At 44.3% G+C, this 14760-nt stretch overlaps 2 protein-coding genes across 2 annotated transcripts in view; both read left to right on the top strand.

Annotated features, from left to right (window-relative positions):
- wwk (anoctamin 8 white walker) overlaps positions 1–14760 on the top strand; it is a 42684-nt gene that overhangs the window by 23530 nt on the left and 4394 nt on the right. The window contains exons 6-7 of the mRNA XM_022842665.2: positions 316–485; positions 14622–14743. Of these exons, the coding sequence (XP_022698400.1) occupies positions 316–485; positions 14622–14743 (292 nt within the window). The remainder of the gene's footprint in view (positions 1–315; positions 486–14621; positions 14744–14760) is intronic.
- On the top strand, positions 6914–10168 carry LOC111265756 (putative nuclear hormone receptor HR3). Its single transcript, XM_022842666.2, has one exon. The coding sequence runs from the start codon at positions 7039–7041 to the stop codon at positions 8608–8610; it is 1572 nt and encodes a 523-aa protein (XP_022698401.1). The 5' UTR covers positions 6914–7038; the 3' UTR covers positions 8611–10168.

Raw genomic sequence — 14760 nt, 5'->3', positions numbered from 1 at the left:
ATTGAGATATACGAGCAGAATATCGAATAGAAACGGAAAAGGAAGTCGATGATAACTCCGATATATTCTACATAGATTTAGCAGTCCGTCGTGTTGAACGAAATATATATACATGTAAAATTTCGTAGAAGTGATTTTCACACAGCTAATCTGGACCTATAGAGGATTCTGCTCTCAGTCGTACAGAAAAAAAATAGATAAAAACGTGTGCTGACATGAACACATTTGGCAAAAAAAAGCGTCAGGTAAACATGCAATGACGTTCCACAATACGTTCTATCGCTTTCTTTTCATCAACGGTTGCGTGGCGTGCAGGGCACATTGGAAACGAGTGCTGTAACAGGACGGATGGAGCCGCGTTACCCCAAATGGAGGCGAAACCTTTTCCGCTACCTAGTCACCCTACCGGTAATTTCTGTTTGTCTCGTTGTTGTGCTGGGCGTCATGCTGCTGATGCTTCAGCTGCAAACATGGACCGACAAAAGGTTAGTATCAAGGTTGTATTATGATTATTTCGGGAAATTGCTACTTTTAGAGCACTTTTAAGGAAGGCCACGCAGCTATCACTGCTGACAGCTGGACTATCGAAGGAATAACTAACCCCTTCAAAGTATCGTTGATTTTCTTTTACGTAGCTATACCATATCGTAGTGCGGCCATTCGCTTTTAGCACGAAGCCACGAAAGAGTTCCTTTCTACCTTTTCCTGAATACTGAGGGGCAAAATTCAGCCTGGACGGGAACGACGAATTAGGAGTTCTACATAGAAACGGATTTAGCTAGTTCATGTGGAATCTAGTAACGAAAGCATCACCTCGAATGCTTCATAATCGAACAGCTGTTTTTTTTCTTTACGTGGCATTAGCTCAGCAATCTCACGATCCCGTGTCCGTCTCCTCTCTGTATATCTAAACCTTATTGGAAGACAAGTATGTCAAGTACGACTGCATATACGATGCGGTCAGTGTGATTGAATCAGGTCTACACAACTAAAGCACTAAACACTATCAGACAAACTCATATGCTATCTACCACTTGTATCATATGTTACCAATCTGGTTGTTTAATACGCTATTTCAGCGAGGTGCCAACACATATATTAGGCCAAAAGAAGCGTCTTGGTGAGGTACGATAAGGTCTTATCTTAAGCACAATGTTGACTATTGCTGCGAAGGACGCTGAACAAAATTTCATTGACGATGCTGTAGGGAGGCAATTGATTATTTCGAGTGCATTTAAGTAACAGCCGAGTTAGCACAGAGCCGTTTAACGCCCTAGACGCCCCCTTGTTTAGGAACAACTAAACTCTTGATTTTTATACACATAAACAGCAAAATACTTGAGGGACTATACGCACACGTCGCTCAATTTCTTCGTAGAGCATTAGATATATTCGCGCAAGTTATGCGGGATGTGTTGAAGTTTATATTATATTGAGCTAGCTAGCTAGAATCTTTAGAAAACTTTGGAAGAAAAGCGATCCTTATTTTTTCATAGATAAATTGTTCTTCGACTGGCACACGATTAAAATAGAAATTTATTGCTAGCATTTTATAAATGACCTACATAGATTGAAAAACATCCACAGACAAACTAAGATAGGGCAAAATCCGATCAAATAGTTCTCATCGAACCGATTTCATTGGTTTCCTATGAATGCATCTATGAAAATAGGGCAATCACCTATCAACAGTGACGCTTCACCATTTATCCATATTGCGCATGGCAGTGACAGAATTTCATTCTAATTCAATCATATATCTACAGTTCCTAATTTGAGCTAACTAACAAGATTAGATTTAGTTTTTTTAATGATTAACAATTCATAGTCACATTCATCGTTAGGTTGATGATGAAAAATGGCCTAATCTTACCTCAGTGATAACAATAAGTGAGCAGCGTTGTTGTGAGAGGCTTCATCCAACTAACTCTACGCATTCGCCAGGATCGGGCTCGCTATAGGGTGTTAGGCGAGTCCTAAAACCTGTAGCGTTTAGGAAAGTTACGTAAACCGCCACGATAACAGACTAAAAAAGCAGTCCGTTAAAGCTCGTTATTTCCTAATCATGCGTTCCCCAATTTCGTGTCCTAAAAGAAACGTGACTCTATAGCGAATGAACGTGCTATCTTTTTGGGCTAAACTGTTCCACTTTGTTTTAACGCCGTAAGGTTGTGCCGCTTTCCGAGCACCCTGTATGACTGTGCACCAGTTTTGCCTCGGGTACCCAGCCCAATAGGTTGTTCTCAATGGGCGATACAATGAATTTTCGAGGAAAATTAATACAGTAGACTTATGTCGTCTTATGTTATCGACACAGGTTTACTGAGCCTTTAAGCGATTGACAGAGCTTATCTGCTGCCCGGACTAAAGGCTTCGAGTACTCGTAGCAGCCCTGTTACTCAATCACAGGATGATGGTACAGTGTTACCTAATGAACACTTATCATCTTGTATCTGGCATACTGTGGCTCTTCAGAGCCAATGAAGCCAGCCACCGAAAAGTCATTTTGATTCAAGTACAATGGACTTCACTTATGAAGATAGGCGCTTCTGAAGCTCCTCCCAAAAAATAGACGTGAATCAACACATCTTTGTTATCAAATTGTTCGTCAACTTCCTTTATAACGAAATGAACGGTAGGGTTATCAAAAAAAAAAACCAGTAAAAATGAAGGCTCTATTCAGGCGTCTAAGATGTGTGCGTATAGCAAAAGCTGTCAAGCTAAAGAACGACATCTATTTAAATATACCGTTACAAATCTACTACTAGGATATATCTTTAACTGTATTGGCTCGTAAAAAGAATATAGTTCATGTCAGAGCCCTCATTTCGTAGGAGAAAAACGTAGGATCAATCTAATTCAAATTAAGAGTTTACGATCTATTCATACAGCTGGCGTGCGCTAGTCACCCTAAATTATTATTATTTTTTTTTAAGTATTTTATGGTGGTATATATATCCAGTGTTGATTTCTCAGCGGCGATGGTGTTCGGAACGTGCGCGGACCGATTACTCCATACAATCAACGGCCACATGACTAGCGAGCGTCGTCCACCGACAGCTCTTCATAAAGAGCAAACATTGAACCTTGAAGGCCAATGTGAGTGTCATCTAATGTTTGCCCTTGACTGTTTTCACCACATCCGCTTATGATACTGACGGCAAAACTACCGTTGTTGCTATTACTGCTGCTTCTGTTATTGTTACTGCTACGTTCATTCCCAGCCTCCGCCTTGCAGACGTTTGTTAAGACGCTACGCGCCGTCGCGCGAACGAACGACCCGATTGCGCGCGCCTTTCCGAGTGAGACACGTTGGCTGGTCGACAGTTGAGCTGTCCTTTGCCGTCGAGTTGACGATAGCGTTGGCAAAAAGTTCAATAACCCATGTATCTATCCGCAACGGAAGCAAGGCCAGACACTGAAGCCGATTTGTTGCTGCCTGTCGGCGCGACGATGACTGCCATACTCGACGTTCGGCGCTTCCGGCTCGAGTTTGTGCGTGTACTTATATATATATATATATATATATGTATATACGTGAAGCGCTCATAGTCAGCACCTTGCTGACGCTGCTCTGTTGTAGCATTGACGATTAGTTCGGCGGTTCCCAGCTGATATTCGTTAGGTTTAGTAAGTTCGTTTTCGATATAAAGGAATGAAAGTCGTTACTGTAGTTCCTCCGCTAAAAGACAGGTCATAAATAGCAGCAATACGTATCTACAGTATTCCGCCCTGGTAGCTATTGGAGACTTCGCTTTAGATCTATTCTCCAGCCTAGATAGCGGCTAACTGCTGCCTACGATGAGTCCAGTCGGTGGCTATTCCAACGCTTCGAAAAGATCGCAGCTCCATTCGAACGACAAGAACAATAAGAGACCCCCTGAATGGTACAGAGGAAGATTTCTGTGAATACGAGAAAGGTTATAGTAATGGGCACTGTATTAAGGCCGAAAGCGGTATCATGATGCTGAAAATCCGGCAGGAATCGTCCGTTGGTGTCTTTCTTTACGCCAGCAGTTCATCTCGTTCTGCTATCTCTCGAATGTGTCAGTGCGCTGATCTGTGGCTGGTTATCTATCCGTTCGGTAGTGTTGCGCTAAAGGGAAGCTTTCCCTTGCCGGTAGCAGCGACAGTCGCAAAGAAGGACACACCTGATCAGCTGATCTGTACTTTAATCACGATTGGCTGGCCCAAGTGTTTTTCTGTATACAGTCATTCATAAACTAGAATTTAGACGAAAACTCCAAATGTCCGGCGTTACACTTTTCTAGGTATTTCTCTTTAGTGCCTTAACTGTAGTTACATTTGCCTAAATCGGCCACAGTTATGGAGTCTATTTTTGCGACCTTTAATCCAGATCGTAGTTCCGGCTCGACAACGATACCTGCATCTTAAACAGGCCAACCCCCCGAAGCAAATGCCACATCAGCCTTGCGAGAAAATGCAGGCACCGAAAACATCTGTTTTTGGTCAATACTTATTAATGAGCTGAAAAACTCCTTAGTATTGATGCCATATCTTGTCATTATTTCGGACATTAATTTATGAGGTAGTCGCAGGAAATGCCTATTTCAGCATCTTGAAGCGACCTCACACAACCTGGCCCCCACTTTGTCTGTTATTAACAAAATGTGCTAGGCGATTCTCTGCTGCAGACATAATTTCGCAAAAATTTACCGTTGAAGTAACTGTATATATTTTCATCTTAAACAAAATAATTTATTGAACAATCAGCTTGTCCCCAAACATTTGAAGATTAATACTGATTCCTACCAAAAGATATCTTTGATTCGTAGAGTGAGGTTCAGGACTTTCCTATTCAACCCGTTGCTGCTAAGAACATATTTTTTGCCAGAAAGGAAATTAGGAGCATCCAATAAATTCATCAAATATCAACAAACCTTAATAAGGAATTAGTTCTAAAAAGAAAAATATAGACAATAAAACAGAACTACAATATAGGTGTGGAGCGAAATTAACGCCAAACATTTAAGTTGTTTGTTCGCCACGTATGTTTGTTTGCCAGTGACATACATCTTCGAGGAGATCCGTAACTTCGCTTCAGACAAGCCAACATCAAGCGGTGCTTCTTAGCTCGCCGCGACAAGTTAATGAGTATTCTTTTTAAATAAAACGAAAGTGTTCAGCATTCGAGTTAGTTAAAATTGCTTACAGCATAACTTAGATTAAATTCTTATTATGAACAATTCTATAGTTAGATAAACGATTTATCTAACGATTGAGAACGTTAAACTGACAAAATTGCATTTTTTTTCAAAGTAAAGAACTAAATTCATCTTGCCGTATTGACAAAGGTTTCTCCCGTGATCCGGCGATCTTTATACTATAATAATAATAAGGTCGTCAGCCTTAGACGAGCGATTCAATTGAAACGGTTTCACAAGGCAGAGCTCGCTTTTCTCAGAACTTAAAGTATCCACCGAGTCCCTGGAATTGGTTTTTCTATTGACAGTTGTTCCTTCTCGTGGTGGCAAACGAAGGCCATTGGAACCGACGACAGCGGCAGCTAACGTTAACCAATAATACCGGGCCAGCGCAGCGCGTCGTTTGATCAGAAAAGCCGAGAAGGGAACGGGAGCCCGTTGCGCCAACCCGGGTTCCCTTACCCTCTAACACCGGTTGATTTGGTGGTCGTGCCACTAGCCAAGGCGGCTGACCCAGAAACCCTGAACTTGACGTAGCAACAGCGGCTTGTCCCGTCAGCAATGGCACGCGTTGAGTCGCGACCAGCATTGGCTTTACCTGGCCTCAGGCTTTCTCAGACTTCGTTAGCTTAACAAAACAATACAGTGACCTACAAAACGGTTCGCTACAAGCCGGAACTACCTCTACATAACCTAAACCTTACGTAATCTAAGCCCCCCAGCTAGTTGCAACTCCCGTTTCAACGATGATTTCGGGTTACAACGATTGCCGTTACTTCAGTCACGAATGGGTCTTCGTGTCTCCTAAGGCGGTTTTTCAAAGACTTTTCAGGTTTTGCTGTTTCACGCGAGTACAAAGCTATCATTCCCATCCTCTTCCGAGGTCCTGCTGTTTCTTGGCCAGGTTTTGGTCGGCTGGTTCGTTTCAGTCGTCACCACCATCATAATCGCCGACATCGCTGTCGTCGTCCGTATTATCCGGCACTAGCATCGTGGCCAAAAGCAGTGCTATCGTTGAGTTGGCTGGTCTCCTCCTCGTCCTCCTTTCTCACCGTTGTTTCCCTCTTTCAGTGGTGGCAGCGCGGACTCGCGTCTTTAGATCACTGGGTCATCCTCCTCAGGTTCATCGTCCCTTGCTGACCCGCCGGCAGAGGATTGCTGCTGCTGCTGCCGCCGCCGCTGCCGCCGCTCTGCGCCACCATCCCCGAACACCACCGTTAACAGCGACGGCTACGACGCGCCGCGCTGTTACTTCCGTAGTGCCGTTTGGCGATAGCGCGCGTCGCTCCGCTCCCAGCCACTGAGCCGCCAGCAGCAGCAGCAGCAGCTGAGCGGCCTGCAGAGTCTGCTGCCTACCGCAACCTGCAGTAGTCGTAGGGCCGTGGAACCGCAAGCCGTTTTGTTCGCCGTTGTGCCAGCTGCTACGGTCACTATTGCTGTTATTTTGTTGTTAAAACTAGTGGTAATGGTTAGTTAGGTGCGGAAAATTGGTCGTGGCAATCGCGTCCTTCGGGAAGTCGGAACAGAGTGACTAACTTTTTGAAAAGGGTGCAATTCTTGGACTCGGCTCTACATAGAGATAGATAAATAGATAGATAGATAAATATATATATATATATATATATATATATATATATATATATGTGCATACGAACTTAGAGCGGAAAATAACTGTGTACCGCAACACAGAGGTGAATGTAAAACTTCGGTGCTGAGTGAGCTTTCTGCTGGTGCTTGTCGTATAGCAAGTACCCTGCTAATTAGTAGCTTGCGGTCAGTGAAGTACAATAGGTGGCTAGAGACATTTGTTGTATACAGAGGCCCGCCTGCCACATAGACTGCAGCCCTGGAGGGCCTCGTGGTTAACGGCGGGATGGATGATTCGGGGCTCGACTCGGTGATGTCGAGTCCCAAAAACTGGATCTCGACACAGAACATGTTCTGCTCTAAAGTAGAGATTCCGCAGCCGAGCACGCCTAGCCCAACGCTGTTAAAGGTTAGAGATGATCTGCTTCTCGAGGAACATACAGTTGTTTCGCCTCCGCCAAAGTGGAAAGTTGAAGAACACAAGGCCATACGCTCACAGATTGAGATCATTCCGTGCAAAGTGTGTGGAGATAAGAGTTCAGGTGTGCATTATGGCGTCATCACTTGTGAGGGTTGCAAAGGTTTCTTCAGGCGGTCGCAAAGTTCAGTAGTCAACTATCAATGTCCACGACAGAAGAACTGCGTGGTTGACCGAGTGAACCGGAATCGTTGCCAATACTGCCGACTCCAGAAGTGCTTGGCATTAGGGATGAGTCGTGATGCTGTTAAATTTGGTCGAATGAGCAAGAAGCAAAGAGAAAAGGTTGAAGATGAGGTCCGCTTCCACCGTGCCCAAATGGGTCTCACAAGCAACCCGTCAACACCGACTCCGGCTACCAGCTCCGACGTGGCGATTCCGGACTCAACAGTGGTCATTTATGAGCCGCCGACCACGTTCCCGCAGCCCCAACAGGTAAACTATCAGTTCCAAGATGACTTGTCCACCGATTTCTATGCATCCGCTTACGACTCGAATGGCCTATGCTCCACAAGTTTCGACGTTGACTTCCCTAACATTCGGAGCATCGACCCTAATCAGTGCAGTGACGTAGACACGCTGTGTTCAACAACACTGGCTTCCACAACGCAGATTCCCACCCAACCCGCACATCTCGACTTGCTCTCGAAAACGATTTGTGACGCCCATCTCCGTACGTGTATTCTCAGCGACCAGGAGATTCGCATGAAGATTCTGCAAGCTAAAACGTCGGGAAATAATAATTCGAAGCTTGATTATTATCGTAACATGTCACAGGAACAGCTTTGGGTCGACTGTGCGCAAAAGCTAACGCAGGTTATTCAGCAGGTAATAGAATTCGCCAAAATGATTCCTGGTTTCATGAAGCTTTCACAGGATGACCAAATCGTTCTGTTGAAGGCAGCCTGCTTCGAGCTCTGCTTGCTCCGTATGACCCGATATTACGACACTGAATCGAATTGTGTCCTGTACGGCGACGTGCTGGTGCCTGCCGATGCATTTTTCACATCGGACGCAGCCGAGATCAAATTCGTCACAAGTGTCTTCGACTTCGTACGTTTTCTCGCCGGCCTGCAATTAGACGACACTCAATTAGCGCTCTATTGTGCGCTCGTTCTCGTCTCACCCGAGCGTGCCGGCTTGAAGTGCGTGGCTGAAATTGAACGAGTATCAAATGCCCTCCAGAAATGTCTTCGCTTCGAGACGTTGCGTGAGCAACCAATCAAGGGTGATGTCAATCTCATTGATCACCTCCTGAGCCAGCAAAGCATTCTTCGAAATCTTTCTCGCTGCCATCTCGAGGCCCTGCGTGCACTTAGGATGTCCTGTCCCGATATTGATCTGCCCCCGCTACATAAGGAACTCTTTTCAACAGACTAGAAGCAATCGTTGTAGCAGAAGACGATGCAAGGGCAACATACCGGCCGAGCGCATATCTACAAACAAAACACATAATGTGAAATATATACACAATAAATACATAGGAATAGATAAGTGGCCGTTATTTGGATCTGTTGATCGATGACGTTCGAAGTTCTATAACGGAACAGTGAAGATGCCATTCGGAATTCATACGATGGCCATCCTGTTATGTTCAGTCATTATTCAATGACAAACATGGATCATGCTGAGGTTTAAAAGAAGCTGGACTAACGCATATATGATACATACGATACTAAATAGTCCAATGTTGTACTTTTCTGTACTACTTCGTAGCCTGTACCCCTTACTCCTCAGTCCCCAACAACCTCTACCCGGAACCCCCCAGTTGTATATACTGTGCGTCGCTGTACATAAATACATAAGTGCGATATTATATGTCGTTTCGTCGACACATTGTGAACTGTAATTGGTGATATTAATTTATGTTATCATTCGCTGGTAATTTAATTTATATATATGATCCCAGCAACAATTGCCTTACAACTATTCTTATTTGAATAATTATAGTTATAAACAGTGGACATATATATACCTATATATATATATATATATATATATATATATATATAAGAACTAAACGAGAGTAGAATATTTATACAATTGTTGTCGTCGTCCTACATTCCTATATTTATTTGCTTGGTTAAACAGAAGCGGAAACCACACGGGTAGTAGCGCGGTAGAAATCGACGCGGAAAAAGCGTGACTAAGACGCCATAGAGTAGAGAAGATCGAATATGCGCACCATTGCCGTTGTCACAGCTACGAAGGCGTATAGTAGTCGAATTTTCAGAAAATATATAGGGAAGAACAATTTCGAAAAGTCGTATAATGATTTTATTTAGGCTAAAAGTGTCCTGCATTAGGAAAATGAAAGGTCGAAAAAAAGGTCAAGAAAGAATCTACAAGTTGAAATAGCCGTACTAGATTTTGCCGGATTTCATCTTAGTGCTTTCTTCGTCATCAATCACGCTAAGCAATTGTCAAATGCGTTAGTACATCATTGATTGACTGACGTACGATTTACAGAACTTTGGCAGCTCCGACAGGTTTCAACTTTTTTCTAACTTCTCTCACCTTTTGCTACTATTACTTTGACTTTATTACTACTCTCGAACTGACAAAATGGTAGCACATTTATGTAGTTGAAACCCCAGAAAACACACGAAAACGATAACAGCTATACCCTATATTTGTTTACTCTGTCTATTGTATATGAACACCTCATCTGGTTACCATAAATTTATGGCGATATTACAAGTCATCAATAAACTATTCATTTCTCATACAAAAGATCGCCTATAATCCTGTTCATTTTACTCATGTTTTGATTTAAAGAAAAACCACGTGCCGTGAGTAATCAGGGCCATGCAGGGAAAGGTTAGAGAAAGGTCTTTCGGCCGCGACCTTATATGTATATGTATCTATATATAGCAGGTCATTGCAGTGCCTTGGCCAGCAGTTTTAGCATGTCTCTTCGTTTTGCCTGGACAAGAAAGCCCTGAGCTTGTACTAGTTTTTCCAGACTGTCCGGCAGCGCGCCACGTCGCATAACAGTGATGAAGATACGAGCTTCTGCTCGTTTGTCGGTCCATTCATCCGTAGCTCGCCGTTTGCTGCTTCACATTTCCAACCCTTCATGTGCCTTTGCGTCGATGTACGTAACACATGTGGGCGCGTTTGCCTTGTGCTATTTTCTTTCTTGAAGTTTCTAGGGGGCGCAGTAGCAGTGTTGAATTCTAGCGACAATTATGCGTTTGTTGTGATGGTGCGACAAAGATAACGAATCCTGCTGTTTCGTTTCTGCAGGCACCGCGAGATGGTCCGAGTCTTCCTCCTTACCAACACATTTTCACATGTTCAGATGACGACTATGGAAATATGACGGTTTTGACGATAGTGGCGGTCCTTCTGCAGAGAAACAATCTCTACGGACGCAGTCGCAGTCAGTTTTTGTAGCAGGCAAACGACGATCATCCATTACATGGCCACTTCAGCCATTGTGCTCCTCGGCTTCGGAGATGTTGCTGTCTTTTCTTTTCTAAGAGGAGAACGTGTGGTTCGTGTGCGTGCGCCGAGTCTGCTTCATTGCTTGCATGTTCATCCGTTTGTCAGTCCGCCCGTCCGTCTCTGCCATTCTGTGGAACTCTGGGTAGTTCAGTTTCTCGTTGTTCTGTGTGTTGTTGCTTGACAGCGCTTTGGGTCAACTTTCCTCCTCTCCTAGCCCTGACCCGACTTGACTGCTTTCGGCAAGGAGGGGCAAGAGGAAAGACTACGGGACGTGTTAAATACCGAACGTCAAACATCAACATAGAGCATCAAGCACGGGACCGAATCGAGCACAACTCGTCGCGACTGCCACGCGGAAATACGGGGCTAATATAACCGTTGCTAGCCAGGCACGTTCGTCACTGTGAATGGTGCCGCTGCTGCACGTTTTCGGAGTGAAGCGTGTGGCTTGGGTTTCGTTGGGTAGGCAAAGATTAACACCCGAAATGTTTAACTGCTGTCCCTAGTTGGTAGGCCCACCTTTTAGAGCAGCAGCCTTTTCTCTATTATTACCATTAGTCGATCCCAGCGTGTCGGTGCGTGTTACGATACGGCGCTATGACTCTATCGGATAGTTAACACACCAATGGTTAAAAAAGGAACATTTGTTTGTTTGCTATTGACGGACACCCGACCCTATCGGTCGCAAGGGCTCTTCTCTGCAGAGAAATGAACTTATCTGAAGAAGTAATATAGTAGTTAAGTGAACGGTATCTACATTGAGCATGTGGCTAGTGCGAGAGGTTTTGTTACCTCAAGACAGAAGAATAGATGAGTCAGTCCCTGAGTAGACCGTGTTTTGTTATGTATGAAGAAAAAGGTTTTTGCTTGTACAGACAATAAACACAGTAAATATCTGGAGCTATTGGTTAGCTTTGCTAGTACGTCCGTACGTTAACCCTTTGTTTTGCAATAGCAGTTAAGGTTTGCAATCATTACATGGTTTAGGTTTACATTTTTTTTCTCCATGTTTAGTAAGAACCAATGTCATAGATATTGCTGTTTACAGCCTTATCAACAACTGTTCCTCTGGATATATATATCTAATTTATAGTAGTGTGGCAGAAAAGTGCCTGAAGGTCAATACCGGTGCTTCAGATGTCAAACATGGAGCCATAGAGCGTCTAAGAAAGGTTTAAATTCAGCTAAAAGAAGACATACTTAAATGCAAAATATTTTCATGGACAATCAACGAGAAAATTCTTTATTTTATGTCCTTCAATAGGCCAATGCCAGCGATGTTTGAACAAATGTTCGTTTTTCATAGTTTGATATCCTTTCAATTATCTTGGTTCTGTATTTCTAAGACTGCCAACGGAACAAGGATTACTAACTATAATACGTCTTCAAATACAAACTTCCACCAAAAGTTACGGTCCATAACAGTTGCATTATCCAAAAGAACTGTCCATATACAAAATCTAATCTCGCTTATTGCCTTTTGCCTAACAAGCACCCTGTTGTTACTGCTGCTGGTGATGATATGTGTACGTACGTGCACGTGTACATCGATGTTCTACCTTTCTGCCCGTTTTGTGCACTTGAAACGGTAGCGGCACCGGCGACAACGGTAGATCGCATCGCATGCTATCATATTCTACATAGAAGTAGAGATATATTTTTTATCGTCGCCATGGGCGGCTCGTAAGGTATTTCGCATCTTGTCTATTCTCTCGAGCCATGAAGCTGGTACTGTTGCAGGCGCTAGTATGCAACGACTGACAAGTGCGTCGGTCGCTAGTCTCTGGTAAGCATGCTCACCAGGCATCTATCCACCGGCAGCCATCGGCCAGCCGTGCTCTCGACAATGCCGGACTTTACCGTCATAGAGTCATAACGCCATGTCTAGCATCGCGTCATTAGCCGGCCGGGCTCACTTACTTTGCTGGCCAGCAAAAAAACGACGACGGGGCGATGGGAGTGACGGCGATCAAGCTCTGTAACGTTGCTGACTGCTGGCGATACAACCAGGTGAGTGCTGAGGCTGTATTTACTGATCGCTTGCTTATTATTACTGGTAATCGTGGCTGTTGTCGGCTAGCGACTGCTGCTGACGGTGGCAATGCTCGTCGTCATATCAGATCGTTGTTGCCCTTAGCTTAACTTGTGGTGTTGCTACCGCCAGAGTTAGTGATGCTGCATAGTCCGAAGCCTGCTTCGCGGCCTGCGTGCTTACCTGGCTGGCCGATTGAGTATCGGGCCACTTCGCCGTAACAGGAGTAGAAGTCCTCACGCAGGGGCTCGTTGCTGCACCGAACGGAACAGGCTCACCCTGGGCTTGTCGTAGCATTAGTCGGGTAGTCACTCAGACTTGCCTTCCCAGCATTTCGTCTCTCTACACTGGCAGCAGCAGCAGCCAGGCACGCAATCGTCACACAAATATGACTGACTATATGTTTCAGCCGCGCGTTTTACGCTAAACGAAAGCACTGAATCGGCCAAATAGGCGAGCTTTGGACCCGGTCGACGGCTAACTAGCGGGCTCAGCAGCGTACCGCAATGCGAAGTCAGCAACGCGCTCTGCCTGTCGGTCTTCGGGTCATTGAACCCCGGATGGCTGACCGTTTCAGCGGCGCCTCAACGTCTGCGAGGCGAAAGCCATATTGTCGTGGCATCAAACAGAATATCCAGCCAGAAAACTGAGTGTCGCTTCGACTGGCGCGTATTACTGAAACGACGGTGGCGGTCACTGCCGTTGCCGCACTCAGCGTTGTCGAGCTTATAGTGCATCTGTTGTTGCCGCTTTCGCTCGCGGTGGCGGTGGAGAAGACGAAGTTCGAAAAAAAAAGACCGTTTTCAGCTATTGGCCGTTATCGCTGCCGGCGCTGGTGCTGCCGTTGCTGTCGTTTTCGCTGCGTGCGAGTAGCCGCGCATGATGTGAGAAGGACACTAGGGTGTAATGAAAAACCAGGCGAAGGGCAAACAGGACTAAAAACATGCGATTGCATACAGGCTGGTGGATAGTAGCAGGATGACTGTGGCAATCCGATAATGAGTTGGCTACAAAGCGAGACAGAATGTGTCGGTCTGAATAGGTGGTCAGCTAAAGTATGTAACAGTATTTATTGATAGAAAGGGAATGGAACGACTGATATGGTAAAAGAATGGGTCAACATTATGACCGAAATGTTCAATGGAGATCTCGCCCATGGTGCCTCAAGCGGCTATGGGCCATTCGAAAAATGTCGACAAGGCAATCACGGAAAGCCTGCGAAATTGCTGAGAGAAATTCGATGTATGACATAATTTGTAGAAAAGGTACAAACACCATTAGTGCTTTCGTCAGCCAGTCACTTACGAATACCTACTTCGAAAACGATGACGAAATATAAGTAAATCCAAAATAGTGGTAAAACCTGATGAGGCAAATGTATTGTTTACACACTATATTCCCTATATGCAATGCTTACATTTCGTAGAAGGGTGTTTTACCCCAATAGGAAATTTTCTAAAAATATTACTCTATAAAGCACCGAGGTCTGTTGTTTCCGGCTATACCTGTGGCAGCGAGCATTATCTATAATATTTCAATATTACAGGATCGAATTAAATCGACGTGTTAGCAGACGGTTTGATTTAAAAGTAGCTTTAAAGGAAGAAACCTACCGCAATTCTAGGACTCTTAACCTTGCCCCTGACTTTAACAAGAGTGAATGAAATCATCTTGTGCCCTCCGCTACTCCTGAAGGTAAAGTGAAGGTAGTAACGTGGCTTTCAAGTATTATATTTACAACCTGAAGGATGCACTCTGGTGTTTAAATTACTAAACATTAGCTACTTTGTTTTTTTTTATCACATATGACTTTAATTGCAAGTCCCTAGGGAAGATCAGAGCCCCGACGATATTTATTGGTGGCATGAGCTGAATGGGGTTTCATCTAATTTTTTGTGGTAATTTTCAGATATAAGGATGACAGTTTTAAAGGGTGGGCGATGTCAATGCTACCGAAAGTCTTATTTGCTTTGATCATTCCACTGATGGATTCGGTCTACAAGAAGGTCGCTGTATGGTTGAATGATAAAGGTACACAGAAAAAAACG

Source organism: Varroa jacobsoni, unplaced genomic scaffold (assembly GCF_002532875.2).
Source record: "Varroa jacobsoni isolate VJ856 unplaced genomic scaffold, vjacob_1.0 scaffold_1005, whole genome shotgun sequence".
NCBI classification, from domain to species: Eukaryota; Metazoa; Arthropoda; class Arachnida; order Mesostigmata; family Varroidae; genus Varroa; species Varroa jacobsoni.
The sequence above is the reverse complement of the archived record's forward strand: the minus strand, read 5'-3'. Positions and strand labels throughout refer to the sequence as shown.

What these genes read in the sequence shown, in the direction of transcription:
- LOC111265756 (XM_022842666.2), top strand. Translation starts at nt 7,039, where the DNA reads ATGGATGATTCGGGGCTCGACTCGGTGATGTCGAGTCCCAAAAACTGG.